The 15,445-nt window shown below is 42.2% G+C and overlaps 1 protein-coding gene across 1 annotated transcript; it reads left to right on the top strand.

The window, feature by feature from the left end:
• Positions 1-2,511: 2,511 nt before the first annotated feature.
• On the top strand, positions 2,512-14,427 carry RIOX2 (ribosomal oxygenase 2; the record flags this gene model as incomplete). The annotated part of the gene is made up of 9 exons (XM_080613282.1): positions 2,512-2,943; positions 4,325-4,444; positions 5,633-5,761; positions 8,717-8,820; positions 10,295-10,397; positions 11,046-11,211; positions 11,706-11,794; positions 13,008-13,118; positions 14,266-14,427. 9 exons carry the CDS (start codon positions 2,512-2,514, stop codon positions 14,425-14,427), a joined length of 1,416 nt encoding a protein of 471 aa, XP_080469408.1.
• Between the last annotated feature and the right edge of the window lie 1,018 nt (positions 14,428-15,445).

The raw sequence follows: 15,445 nt of genomic DNA, 5'->3' as shown, positions 1-15,445 counted from the left end.
GCACAGGTTGCCCAGAGAAGCTGTGCCTGCCCCATCCCAGGCAGTGCTCAAGGCCAGGTTGGATAGGGCCTGGAGCAACTTGTTCTAGTGGAAGGTGTCCCTGCCCATGGCAGGGGGTTGGGCTACATGATCTCTTCTAACCTAAACCATTCTGTGTTTCTACAGTTATAACTAGCAAAACACAATGGAACAGCACATTGTATAAGTGAAGCTGCATTCTATAAATAGCATGTATCTGAATTTGTCTTTGTTAAATACAGTGTGAGCTGAGAGGATGATATATACGAAGGACTTAGGTCTGGAATTTGAAACTGGCAGTTCGGGGTTGGTTGCATTTGTGTTGCTGGCATTTGGGGGTATCAGTTGTAGATCTTGGTGTCAGCAGCATCTTCAGATGTTACTGGCAACTGGGGACTCACTTTCAGTCTTTTTTTTTTACCTTCTTAAGCATTTTCTTGCCTCACAGAAAAATGTAGCTTGCTGCAGCCAGGAATGTGCCTTCTATTAGGAAGGTGGTGATGTGGGTTCCCTCCTACAGGATGAAGGAGACTGCAGGTTACTGTTGAGGTACAGGATGTTACAGGAACTACTGATAAAACAGTGCCCAAGAGTTAGTGGATCAGCGAGGGACCTGCATAGTGCTGTGCAGGAGAAACAGTACTGTGTGTAAATACCAGAAGTGGAGTATAAGCTTCATGATAAGGGATCTGTGTAAGTAAAAGCATCTTAGTAAATGAGAGCATTTAATTTTGGGAGTAAAGCTGAGTTGTTTTTAATTCAAAATGAAGGCATCAGCATACTGTAACTGATTGTGTTGGCTTCACAGACTTGCTCAGACATGCCCAGAGTCAGCTTGAGTTGGCCAGCCCAGCCCTAGCAGGCAAGCTGCTGTGCTAGGGGACTTGGTGCTGGCTCATTGTCAGGATACTTAACTCAGCTTCTCAGGCAGGCTTTTACTGCTGCCCGGTGCTCTGAGCCGCTCTGGGGGATGAAATGCTGGTGCATACTTAAAGTTATGGCAAATATGTCTGCACATACTATGGTGTTGGACCTACCGTTACTTGTTTGTACCTTAACTTTCTTGACAATTTAGCAGCTAAACCCTTTGTGAATTAACTTTTTTATTTCTACATGATGGTACCAAGCATATTGTCTACCTGGGAAAAGAAATTAAATTACTTGCAACTTTAAAATTAAATGTACTTGAATGAAAAAAAAAATCTTTTTATGATACATAAGCCATCAAGTTTGGCAGCTTGGTAGAAATGAAAGCAGAATTGTTATGATTTTAGTTTTTGGTGTAATTGCGTAGCATCAACAGAAAGGCCTAACAATGTTCCCTCTCTTCTGCAAACTTGGTTTTGCTAAGCATGGTCATTCAAGATAGAGTATGGAGACTGCTTCAGAGGCTGAGGTATGGGCCACTGCCACTGTGTGGTGAGCATGGCTGGATGCCTGGCACTGCCACATAATTTAGCATAAAATTGTTCCTGGGGCCTGAGACCTCAAGCTTCATGTTCTTAAAGCCTGCTTCACCTGCAGGGAGTTTGCTGTGTGTTTTTCTGTTTCTTTGGCAGCTGCTGTAGCCCTCCTGCCAATTGAATCATCCACACCCACTGAACCTGGTTACTTACTGCTCCTGCCCTCACAGCCATCTAGCCTGTCACTTGGCTTCCATCTTCCTGTGCCACTTTCCCCTGTGTTTTCTGTTCACTGTATTGTGTAGATGTGAGTGCATGCTGTTGTACCAGTGTCAGTGTCCCTTCACTGCAGTAGCTGCCTTTTCTGTAGGTCCTGTTAAAAAGCTTTAGGCTGGTAACTATACGGCTGTGTAGATGTTTGGTTTGTGCTGTGTAAGCCAGGAAAGCTTAGCATAGAACACACCACACCAAACCACTGGGTTGAACTGGTTGGGTTTGCACTTGAAATGCCATACATCCTCCTCCATTGTGCTCTGCCTAGAAAGTTGTTGGGAAGTCTTCATTGTGCCTTTTTTCCCCCCATGTTAATGCATTTCAAGGAAGTGTAATAGGGTACAAGTTTCTGATCCCATCCCCTTTCTCCACCCCCTCCTGCATGTTGTCATTAAACCCTCTGAAAGCTGACTGAGTCTTTTTAACAATTTGCATCTCTTCCTACAGAAGACCAATCTACCACGTGTTCTTCCGATAGGTGGATTCCAGCATTTGGAAAGAGCTGTTGTGTGCTAATTGGGTTTTGTTGCATATTCTTTAGCGTAAACTCAGTTGTGGGATTTGAGCTTCTGTGAGCAATGGCTCCAGATGAAGCCCTTTGGAGTTTGCTGAGGTTTGAGAGAGGACTGGAGGCCTGTTGTGGGCTTTCCTTTTTCTGCTGCTGGGAGCACACAGTCGGCATCAGAAAGCAGAGCTGTTCCCAGCTTGCTCTGATTATCCCCCTGGATAAGGCAAGAGGAGCTGCTCTGGGCCCATGAGCTCTTGAGGTTTTGTTGCTGGTTGACTGTTTTGGTTCTCTCTCCTCTTCAACAGGAACATGCCCAAGAAAGGAGGGAAGCATGTTGACATGGGAAAAGATGGGCCCACACAATGTAAACGAGCAAAGGTGGAAGCAGCTTGTTCTCCATCAGCCATGAGTTTTGAGAACCCAGATAGCCTCTTCGGAAGCTTGATCTCTCCCATCAAACAAGAGGTGTTTTTCAGGGAGTATTGGGAGCAAAAGCCATTGCTTGTTCAGAGGAACAATCCCCTGCTGGCTGCCTACTACCAGTCCCTGTTCCAGTTGTCGGATCTGAAGGAACTGTGTGGCCGGGGTCTGTACTATGGGCGGGATCTAAATATCTGCAGATGTGTGAATGGAAAAAAGAAAGTTTTAAATAAAGAAGGCAAAGTGAACTACATGCAGCTGAAGAAGGATTTTGACCAGAAAAAGGCGACAATACAATTTCATCAGCCTCAGAGATTTAAGGTTGGTTTGTTTAATTGAATATAATCCATACATGCTTTATAATGTGATACACTTTGCTTCAGTCATACTAGACAGAGATTCATCTCTGCCCCAGTAAATGTAGGGGGACAGCGGTGACCTGCTGAAATCCATACATGAACTGCAGTAATTCAAACTTGTAGTTTTGCACAGCCCATCATGTTTCAGTGCTCTTTAGTAAGAACAAACTCTGATTTGTGCTATAGAACTAAGTATTCTTTAGTTTATGTGTCAAAGCAGTTTTTTGCTTTGTCACATACAAGTTTAGAAAAAGAACTGCACAACATCGATTATGTATCTGTGTCTTAAATTATCACTTCTGCCCCACTGTTGTGGGGTTTGTTTGTGTTTGTTTGTGCAAACAGGGGCTTTTGTATTGCTTTCCTTTAATGGAGGACAAGGTGTGAAACCATGTAAAATGTTTCCAGGACCCTCCACCATTCTTGCCAGTGACTGGCTCTGAATTGTACCGTGGAAGTGTTCCACCCTTTTTTGGCTGAGTGTCCTCTCTTGTTTTTTTGATGCTTTTGCAGTCTTCATATATGAGAATGAGGCAATGTTGTCTGCACAGTTGTGTGAAGGATTTCCATACTTGTAAAGTATTTGGATTTAGGGAGTCTTTTTTTTGTCCCTCAGTGCCAATACAATGTAATTGTGAAGTGGTCCATAAAGACCCAAACTGGCATTTGAGTTTGAAGCTTAGTGTCACTGGCTGATCTTGGTTTGTAGCTGCAGGGGCATCTGCAGGTGAAGTTGAAATGTTGCATGGTTTATGCTGAAATCACGCAGCTTGAGTTGAACCTACCTAAATTCTGTTTGAATTTGCACTTGTGCAGGTCTGGGGGTTTTCTGATATGACTGTCATCCCATTGTGGCACTGTCTGTCACATGTGAGATGTAGATAAATATTTGTTCTCAAATATTATATTGTATGTATATATTATGTATATAATGTTATGTATACCCAAACAATTGGAGTCAGTGGAAAAAGGTCTCCAATGTTTGTATGCTCTCTTTGATGCTAGCCCATGTAATGCAAGTCCTGCATGTATTTACTGTCTTCACATGCTCTATGGTTTGTAGGATGATGTATTTGCTTCTGTCTAGTCTTGTTTATTTGTGCAACCTAAAAATGTTACAGGCAAGAGAACAAACACCAGTGGGGCACCAGACTTCTTGGCTTACCAATTACCTTCACTGCAGGAGAAACACTTGTACAGAGTGTCTGCCTTTGCAGCCTGTCTTCCTGTGGGGATGTGATCATCCTCTAGAGGAACCTCTCCAGTGATGGGGAGGCTGTGGGCTGGGTGGCAGCCTGTCTTGGCTGAGCAGTTCAGCAGTAACAACATGCTTTCTTTTTAAGGAGGAGCTGTGGAAGATTCAGGAGAAGCTGGAGTGCTACTTTGGGTCTTTGGTTGGATCCAATGTTTACATGACTCCCCAGGGGTCCCAGGGCCTGCCCCCTCACTATGATGATGTTGAGGTAGGGCAGCACAACCTCGGCTGTGAAACTCTGCATGGGCTTTTATTAGTGGCAATGGATGTGTCGTTTTTTTGCCCTCCCCATAGGAAAAATGTTTGTCTTTTCTTCCCACTGAAAACTTAACAGTAGTTGGCTGCAAGTGCTTGTAGTAGTTTTCCTTCTATAATTTTACTGAAAATAGCATATCTAATGGTAATGTCACATGAACTGTGCTTTCCAGACCTGGTTATTTCCATTAGATGAAAAGATAGTTTCCCCCCTTGCAGAAGCTTTGTAGCACCTTTTCTTCATTTTCACTTCATTCAGACCCCTGAGCATCTAGAGGTTTTCTCCTTAACTAAGCGCTTGTCCTTCTTTCAGGTGGATAGAGAAAGCAGACAGGTTGTACTGGTTCCTATTTGCTGTCCTGCTGTTCTTAAGAATTTGCTGGTATAGAGAAATCCTGTGGTCCAAATGCATTTTAAATCAGCTTTTAAAAGAAGCATTCCAATAGGCACTGCATTGGAAAAAAAAAGTTGGCCTGTCCCACTTAAACCAACCAAAAAGCCCCCAAACCCTTACATTTATTTTTTTGCTCTTTGTTATTTTAATTTCCCTTAAATACACCTAGAGTTTTGTTTTCCTTATGCTTGCTGTTCAGCAGCCACACAGTCTGCATGTTCTGGTGTATGTCATCAACCCTAGATGCTCACAGCATGTTTCTGATACTTTGTTTGTCAGTGAATGGTGATAAAGACCTCTCTCACCTGAGATTTTGAGTATCTGTGTGATAGGCATTACTTTTGATTTAGTTATCTGGCACTTACTTAAGGGACTGGAGAGAAACAGTGATTTCTAAATGCCTACCTTAGGATGAAACAGATCACACTTCACAACTCTTTTCTCTGTTGCTCTCTAATTAGAGCCTAAAGAAATAGTTCAAATGTAAATTTCTGCATTGTAGACATCTAAAAAGTAATATGAAAGGAATCCTGCTGTGCTGTGGAGGTGCTGAGAGCAGGGAAGGTAAAATCTGCTTCTTCTGTTTGCAGAAAAGCAACTTCTGTCACTTTTGTTTGCTTTCTAACCCTGATTTCTGGCATGGTTCCACAGACTTTCCAAGTCAGAATGACTCAGAATTCCTGGTCAGTTGGATGCGTGAGGGGCAGCAATGCCTCCTTATGCATCTGGATTGATGGTCTTTTGCAGGTGTTTATCCTTCAGCTGGAAGGCGAGAAACACTGGCGGCTCTATAAACCAACAGTCCATTTAGCTCGGGAATATAACGTTGAATCAGAGGACAGGATTGGGAATCCCACGCATGAATTCATATTAAAGGTATTATAATTGAATTGTTTTACATGGCCTGGGTTGTGGTTGCCAGAAAAGTAGTCACATTTTAAATGGCCTGTTTCTTAAAGGCAGTATTCTGAATAATGGTGGTTGTGAAGTTGAGGGGAGGACTGGTGCACAAAACACCATCAGCACAAGAGATTTGGGTGACAGTTGTCTAACCTGTCCTTTTTCAAAGGTTTGCTTTGCTGTAGGATTTAAATAATGGACCAAAAAACCAGTTATTTCTGGAAATACTCCAGTATTCCCCAAGTTGGGCATCCTGACTCCTGGATCATGTTTCTGGAGTTGTGTGCATGAAAAACCCTAGGCTTGTATATGGTTATGAAACATCTTAATGCTTTTACATGCTGTCTGTAATCCATCAGGCTAATCCTTCTATGCACTGAGACTAACTGCTTTGCCGAAGGTTGTCACTGTTCTGGTGAATCAGTTTTAAATATTTACCTTTGGCTGTTAAACAAAAGCATGAACTAAACCCCATATTAATTTTATGTATTGTTTTTCTTATTTTTCTTTTTCCTTTCCCAAACCCCAAAACAGTATGACTTTTTTTGTTATTTGGAATAAAAAGAGCATTTCATGAAGATTAATGAATGCAGCCCCTTTGACAGCAGGGCATCTGATACTTGTCCCATTCTGCTCTACGTGTGTGTGCTTTTGAAGCATGGTGTTTATCCTGCAGACAGCACTGCTCTGTTGGTAGCCTCATTAGTTTCTCTGCCTTGTGGCCTGTCTGTAGGGCCTCTCTCTGCAAGGTCTCTGCTCTTCCCATTGTTCAGTCCTGCCTTTGACTGTAGGTAGTTTCTGTATGACAGGTTTGATATGATACTGACATCATGAGCTGTGTAGTTTGATAGCTGGCAATGTTCACAGTTGTCATGACCTATTGGGTGATGCAAAGCCTAGTAAATTACAAGTCTCTTTTTAATTTCAGGAACATTTTGGGCTGGACTTCAATGCCTTTGATTTTTATGGAATCATGATGTTTCTCACAAGCCATTTTACTGGCATTAATGGGGTGACAGTACTGGCTTCTGGAAAGGGCTTATAAATGATGTAAGGGTTTTTTTAGGGTTATTTTTCTTCTGTTTGATGTTCTGCAGTTCCCATGACCCATTTCTTCTGTCAGATTTTCATTGTTTGTCTGAAGCTGTCTCTGACAGCGATGCTCTCAGATTCCCTGCCCAAACATCTTGCTAGAATATTTCCTTTCTCCTTTTTTGTATTCCTGCCTGCAGTCTGCCTTCCTCGGGCAGTTTAGAGCAAATGGACCAGTTAGAGACTGTACTGGTGGTGTTCTCTCATCCCACTGAAACCCGGTAGGTGAGTGAGAGCAAAGGCACGCTGGTTTGTGTGTAAGGTCCCAACAGGCTGTGGCAGTGGCTGGTTTGTTAGTGATGTCAAGCGCAGGTTATCTGATAGGAGGTGATCTGTCCTTTTTTTATATGGTTTTCCATTTTGATTTCCTGGTACTTCTCCGTTGTTCTCCTCTCCTTTCTCCAGTTAAGAAGTAAGAAGGCAGCAAAGTGATCAGATCTGTGTTGTCTCTTGTCACATGCTCTGTCCTCCCCCAGCCTGGGTGTTGCCACCTGGAATCTGAAGATTCTGGTTATTTTAATGGGGGAGTGTTGTGATTTTTGGCTCATGTGAATGGTGATGATGAGACTGTTCAGCAGATAAGATCGCTAAGAGCTGGCCTTTGCAGTGAAGAGTGCTCAGAAAAATCATGATCCTGGCTTCTTAGCGGTAGGCATAGGGTGCTCCAGAATGAAATAACTTCTCTTGCAGACTAGTTTGTCACCACTCTGATAGGTATTCAGGGCTCTTACCCTTCCCCTGTGTGACCCTTCTTCCAGTTTATTTCTTATTGGGGATGTGCAACATAGCAAATGAAGAGAATTAAAAGTACTCTTAGTTGGTTAATGTAGCCCCTGCACTGGAAAGGAAGGCAATTTATTAATGACAGAGACAGGCTTGCTTCAGAGCAAGCAGATCATAAAAAGCTGATCTATGATGCTTCACTAAAGCTTGTCAGAAATGGATGAGGAGACTTGACCTTGCCAAGTCCTATGAAGCCTCATTATCTGAAGAGACCTTTCAGTGAAAACTCAAGTAGCATTCACTTGAAGTGTATTTGTGTCACAGTTCACTGGGCTCTAAGTAGGTGATGTGACTGAATTTAAAGAATGGTAAAATTAAAATGGGATCAAATTTCACCACTGTTGCTTTATGATTTTTGACTGTAATATCCAACTATATAAATCTGTATAGGAGAAGCCATAAGTAAACTGATTTTTTCCTTCTTGGAGGCAATTTTGTGTACTTCATGCTTCTGTCTTATCTTGACTCTCCTGGATCTAAATTTTTATCAGTGTGGAGATTTAATTTAGATAGGTGAGAAGAAACATAGGTAGGAGGAGGGTTGTGCTTGTTTAAGTGTTTTAACTGGAAGTTTCAGACAACAGTATTGTAACAGATTAACATCTTAATAGAATATTTGGCTTTTCTTGTGGGATATTGACCTTTTCTTTTAATGTGATTTTACCAAATTCACTTTGTATTGTTCCTCTGCTAACCCATTGTATCGTCAGCAGGTTCATCTCTGCTGCTTCTTTATCCCCTTTAGGCAGCTGAGTTGGGGTATGCATGTTCTATCATGGTAAAGGCTTGCTTCCTATTTTCAGATTGGTGTCTAGTAAATATTGACAGTAAGTTGGAAAGTTTAAGGTATTGGACTTCTGGCTTAAGAGTGTTTCTATGTTACTAGTTTCTATTATTTTCTATGTTACTAAAGTGTACAATGGTGGATCTCTCTTATTTTGTTGTTTTAAAGAACAGATGCTGTCAGTCTTTCTGCTCAGGGAGTATTGTCTCTATTTTGACTACATTTAGGTTTGACCAGGTGCCCTGAATCAATTCTCCTTCATTTCCTTGCAGCCAGGTGACTTGCTGTACTTCCCAAGAGGGACTATTCACCAAGCTGACACTCCTCCAGGGATCTCCTATTCTACACACGTGACCATCAGTACCTACCAAAACAAGTAAGTATTCTTTAGCCTTTTTTTAGTGTGGCTTCTCTGAAATGGTTTTCTGCCAGATAATGTGTGTGAATAGCACAGACCTGAAATCAGTGTTTCAAAGAAGCAATGTCCTGTTTCTTAAAATGAAAACCCCCTTAAAATGAGCCCTGCTTAGCTCTTCTCTGTGTTCATTCTATTTAGCCCTTGTGTGGTTTGTTTTTCTGTGAGTAACACAGGGATAGGGCATGTTGCCTTTGCCCCAGAGATGTAATGATATGAATATATGTTGGCACCTCACTATTATGTATGTGCCCTGGTGTTAGTTACAGAATCTAAGGTAGTGTTCAGGTAGCAGTAATTGAAGGTTTGGGGGTTGGGAGAAGGAGGCCACCTGTTTACCAGGTTTTTGTGCCACAAGCTTGATTGCTTTTTAATTTGTTATTTTATTATTTAGCAGAGGTGGACTTTAATGTGGAAGGTAATGTTATACCTGCAAACTCAACTGGGGTGTTTAAAAAAAACCAGCCCTCTAAATTAGTGTACAGAGATCAGTGCTGGAGATGGAGAGTGCTGAGACAGGGCAAGAGCAGAGGGTGAAGCATGTGCTGGAGGACAGGCCCTGCTCTGCTCCTTGCCCTAGTTTTGTGGAGTCTGCTGACAGCAGTGGACACTGGTCATTTGCCTGAGTTGTTTGCCCATTAAACCAGCCTCTGAGGATGTGGTGGGGAAAGAGGCCACATGTGGACAGGAGAGCACTTTTGAATGAGCAGCACACCCATTCCTGATGAGCTTGACTCAAGCTGGGCAGAGGGTGCGGGCAGTAGTTCTCCCTCCCCTCCTCTTGTTTGTTCTTGCAATTGGGGGACAGAAGCACAAGGTATCAAAGGCCTTTTTTTATTGTTGTTGTTCAAAGTATGTAGGCTAACAGTAGGGATTTAACACAAGGCACCTACAGGGTGCCTGTTAAGTATTGTTGAAATAGCTGTAGAGATATGTTAGGGATCTTGTTCCTGAAGTCACAGTTAAGTCTGTAGTAAAGATAAAAGCTGATTTAAGGATTTGATAACTCCGAGTGCATTACTTCCTTCAGTAGAAGTGTCGCAAAAGCATGTTAAATGACAAAACCCCACACGCTTCATTGTGTGCAGTGCATGCAGTTGGATAATTTCTGGTAGTAATTTCTTAATTCACTGAGGTTGGCTTTAAGCTGAATCCGCTGGTGAATGGCAAGTGCCTGAATGAGAACAAACTGGACCCTTCTCAAGCCAGTTCCTTTCCTCTGTGCCACTGACCTGGAACTAGTGAGGATGTACATACAGTTGAGATGAGAGTGAGCTACTGCCTGGGGCTACAGAGGGGTAACGGAAGGGCTAAAGGCATGAAGCAGATTTGGAACCAGAGCACTGGGTTTCCAGCCCTTGACATCAGTTGTCTGTTTTATTTCAGTGCAACTATTTTAGTAATTATTATTATTTTTTTAATTCCTGTCCTTCAGCTCTTGGGGAGATTTCTTACTGGATGCAATTCCTGGCCTTGTGTTTGATACAGCAAAGGAAGATGTGGCACTGCGGACAAGCATACCAAGGAAGCTGCTTATGGTAAGTAGGTGGGACTAAAGGGAACAACAGTGCATCCAGCTGGAACTTCAGCACTGAGGCAAGCATGTATCTTGTTGTTCTGCTCTGAAAGCTCGACGCAAAGGCACTATTTTGTCCAGTAGCACAATCATTTCTTTTGAAGTCTTTGACTGTTCAGAGGTTTGCTCCATCTGAAGCATTGTCTGCTTCTTTGCACTGCCTTTCTTTTGTATTGCAGTGTCCTTGTGTAGCTTGTCTCTTCTATCTAAAAGTAATGGTGTTTGCTTTGGAGCTGTCAGACAGGCGTAGCTCTTGTCAGGCCAAGCTTTTGAATCTTTGAAAGTTAGCAAAGCTGTAAATTGTTCTGTGATCTCATTGTGGTAGTCTGGCTGTGCTGCTGGTCACCACGCAAAAGGAACAGGTCCCTTTTTCAGCTACACTAGCAAGTCCTTTAGCACACAGCAGGTACCTGTGGAGTGGGAGAAAATTAACATGATCTTTGGTGTGTGAACAGCTCATGGGGAATGGGTAGAAGAAAGGGTTGTGTTGGGAGTAAATGTTAGCCTTTGCAAAGTTGAGAGAGAAACGTTCAGGTTCACTGTGTTACTGCACCTCTTTAGGCTAGTCTGTTTAGCTTAAATTCATGTGAGTAACTATGTGCATGTTTAGCAGGTGGATGTAGCTGACTCAGTGAAAAAGCTGAGCAGCCTTTTGAGGCGGCTTGCAGACCATCTGGAAAACACCAGAGAGCTGAGGTCATCTGACATGAAGAAGGATTTCATTATGAACCGGCTGCCGCCTTGCTTGGGATGCGACTCTGATCCTTTGACTCCAGGTAGGTTTGAAGTTACCAAACTGGCTGATGTGATGGTACAGCTGTTGCTGACTCTGCCTCTTAAGAACTATGGTATTTTATGGTAGGCAGAGATCATGGTCTAGCATCAGCCTCATGTTGTGCTAGGCTCTGTGTGTGCATTTGCACATTCCAGCTGGTTAATTCCCTTAACAGAAGAGATGACACATGTCTCTCAGTGAAATAAAGGTTGTACTAGACTGGCAGCTTTAATAAACTGCTGTGTACTGAGACTGTTTAACTGCTAGAGTTTGACCTTATGTTCTAGCTTGCTGTTACAGAAATCTGTAGGTTATAAACATGAGAGAATTAAAAAATCCCTCTTGCTTTTTGCATTCTGGGTTTGACAACCTGGGTGTTTAAACATAGGTTAACAAAGCAATCCCACCACAAGAGAGTGGGCAGCACACAGAGGGCTCAGTTTGTGCTGTCCATCTGGGTTCCTTCCTTTCTAATGAAGAATTTCTATTACACAGGTAGGAAATTTCCAAAAATTGATAGCAAAATCCGACTGCAGTTCAGAGATCACGCAATTATTACAGTGGAACCAGACCAAGAGAACTCTGTAAGTACAGTGAAGCCCAGCCTTCTATGCCTGGGCTCGGGGGTGTGTGGGGGGGAGCATGAGGTATGTGAACTGTTGTCTAAAAGGGTTGTGCAGTTAATGCTTAGTTAGATTCTGCATCCCATTAGGGTTTGGTAGGAGATGGTGGGGTTGTTGTTGAGCAGAGACAACAGGCCTTCCTGGACAGCTGTAGGCTTTTATCTGAGGCTCATCATTACAGATAGATCATTACAGCTGCTACTAGCTCTTGATAATGGATTTTTGTTTTTTATTCTTTGTATTTGAGAGCATGAATAAATTATAAAAATAGATTCCTTCAAGAGAGGGAATTTTCTTGATTGCAGCTGCTCCTGGCTGTGGTTGCATTTAGTCTTCACTTCCCAGTTAGCTTTGTCCCTAAACAGGGACCAGTGGCACTACAAAGTTGTTCCACAAAATAAGTGCTGGCATCTCATAGTATGTTGTGTTCAGACTAATTCCTAGTTATGGAGGTTTAGTAGTATGGAGTTGTAGAAATGCTTTTTGTTGTCTTAATCAGAAAAAGGGAGGGTGAGGGTGGATGGGACAGACTATCTTGTACTTTATTGGCTGGTTTTGTACACCTAGAATGTGTACACCTCCCAGACAAACATACTGTGACTTTCTGACTTCTCGCCTCTGTTTTGTTTGTGTCCTTATTGCTGTGAGACTATGTAGGGTTTGTTTCTTTTTTCTGTTCTCTTTTGCCACCTTGCCTTTTGATGTTGGTCAGATAAACCCTGAATAACAGCCCACATGGAAGCCTTTTGACACAAATTTGGTGTGAGACCTGCCCACAGAGCTCTGAATTGGTTTGCACAGCTTTGACCAAGAAATGGTAACAGGCATATGACTCTTCAAGGGACCAGTCAGGATCAAAATGGAAATCTATTGAAGCCCACTTGTTCATTAAGACCTTCTGGGAGATGCACCTTAAATGCTATGCTTCCTATAGAGCATTAGTCCTGTGAGTCTAGTGGAGGCAGTATTAAGGCTAAAAGGTTATAGGTTGTACATACGTTTTCAAAGAGGTTTTGGAGGCTCCCTTATGGCTGTTGGATCATTCAGTTGGAAATGTTCATTGCTTTCAGTGATGCAGCAGTGGACTCCAGAATTAAGGGGCTTATGTTGTCACTTGAGTGAGCTACATTTGAGGCTGTGGGTCATATGTAACTGTTCTCTTCTTGTCTTTTAGGATGAAATTCGCAGAGAGATGGTTTACGTGTATCATTCTTTAAAGAACAAAAGAGAAACTCACATGATGGGGACTGAAGAGGATACAGCTAGTGAGGAAGGCACACCCCAGGTTTGTGCCCACAAACACCCACCTAAAACAGGTTTGCTGCGTTAGATGAGCTTGACTAAATGACACTGCAACACAGAGGAGGTTAGTTCAGTAAAACTAGGGAATGTAATCTCATGCTTCAAATGTTAGATATGTTAACAGAATTTCTTGCACATGCCTTATTACTAGCTAACAAAGCTACTGCAGTGGCTGAAAGTGTCTCTTTCTGCTGTGTCCTTCAGCACATCCTTTATTACAGCTACTAAATATGCTAGTGTGTGGTCACAGCAGGGAACACTATGCCTCACTCACCATGTTTATGCCACGTTGAATCTGTTAGGTTCCGTATCAACTAGAGCATCCTGCAAGATGAGAGTATTCCTTTTATTGAAATATAAAGAAGGAACTTTAATATTGTTCATAACGACTGCAGGTGCTTCATCTCCATTGTACCTGCTGAGTAAGAATGTGCTTTTGCTGGAAACATAATCACTCCTGAAGAGCGGCTGTGAGCTTTGGAACGCTTTGTTCCACTTCATGATACTACAGTGATCTATCTTAAGTCTGTGCCCTGAACCACTTGACTACGGGTCTGCACAAATACACTGTAGAGGCAAACCAGAACACAGCCTGTTCTTGTCCCAGTAATTACAGCAAGGAGCTTTTTGCCTGGCAGTTACTTTCCTTTTAAGGTAAATCTCGCTGGTCCTCCAGTGCAGAGAATATGGGTAGATGATGATGTATGCTGGCTCCTGTACAACATATGCAAATCCTAGACTGTACCTTCCTGACTTAAAGACTCCAGCCACAGTAATGGAGGTCTTCTGTGGTGCTGGCATACTGTGTTCAAAGGCTATGTGTGCATACAGAAGCTTTTCTATCCAAAGATAATAGGCAAGAGTATAAATTTAAACATGGTATGTCATTCTTCAGTGTAGAAGCCAGGCTCCTGGATAAAATATGCTAGAACATGCAAGAGGTGAGAGGTATTTTTCTATTGAGAGTTGGCAGGACAATACTGCATCGTGTGGAAGATGCACTTAGAAACACCAGTGTGATACGGGAAAGGAGCATGTACCTGCTGGTCAGTAACTAGACCCTAACACAATGTGTGTAATAAGGAACACTGTGTTTTGCTGAAAGATCTTTTTTCTTCTTTTCCCCCCAGCAGACTCACGGACTGCGGTTTCCTTTGTCATACTTGGATGCACTGAAGCAGATCTGGTGTAGCAGCACTGTTAATGTTAAAGAGCTCAACCTTGCCTCAGATGAAGAGAAGGAAAACCTTGCCTTGTCACTATGGACTGAATGTCTAATTGAAGTTATTTGATGCTTTTGTGAAAAGCTACTACTACTACTAGAAGTAGTATTTCTAGCCATTAAGAATCTCTTGATTCTTGTTATTAAATACCTTTTTATACATCCAGGTTTGTAGTGCTGTCTGACAAGGCATTGCAATATATATATATTTTGATGTGAAATACTTCCCTTAGCTTTGGGAAAACAAGCACTGGGAAAAAACAGGTAAGCTGCTTATTATCCCATGACTGCAACTCCAGGTCTGTGACTGGATGTATTCACTCACAGTAACACCATAGTGCTGTTGTATCCCCTTTCCTCTGTCTATATGCATTCATGTGGAGGACATCTAAAAGTATAGATGGAGCATGCTCCAGGAGCTTGGGCTAAGGACAGGAACATGGTTTTTAATGTGTAAAGTTCACCAGTAAGAAAACCCATTTGTTCTGTTTGTTTGCCCCCAAGGAACAAAAGCTGCTCAGGATAAGCTGTGTCTGCTGTTTCCCAAAGGAGGGAGGACTTTGCTCAAGAAAACCCCTTTCCTCTCAGATGAGAGGAAACCACTGGAATAATCAAACTATTGTAACCACTGATTATAGTTTGTAATCAAACTGGATGGTTGTATAGTTTGTAATCAACCTATAACCACAGGAAACCACTGGAATAATCAAACTATACTATTTAATGTCTACCTCAATCTAACATGAAAGTAAGCCAAACCTGTAACTGGAATGTGCATCTTCAGTGCTCATTGAGGGGAGTTTGATGGGAGCAGTGCAGGTACTGCAGATAATGAACATCAATATTTAATATCATAGAATGGTAAGGCTCAGAAAGGACCTTAAGATCATCTATTTCCAGCCCCCCAATGTAATGTCACAGTCACATATTTAATATCCTCATCCCTTTTCTGTCCATTTGAAAGGAAGTATTTTACAGGCACGTGCTTTGCCACCTGCTAAAAACAAGAGTTGTATTTAGTTTGTTTAAAAAGAAACCAACAAGCAAAATGTTCCTCCTAAAAAAGTTTTATGCAATTAAAATATACA

The sequence above is a fragment of the Psittacula echo genome, assembly GCF_963264785.1.
Source record: "Psittacula echo genome assembly, chromosome: 3".
Taxonomy (NCBI): Eukaryota; Metazoa; Chordata; class Aves; order Psittaciformes; family Psittacidae; genus Psittacula; species Psittacula echo.
The sequence above is the reverse complement of the archived record's forward strand: the minus strand, read 5'-3'. Positions and strand labels throughout refer to the sequence as shown.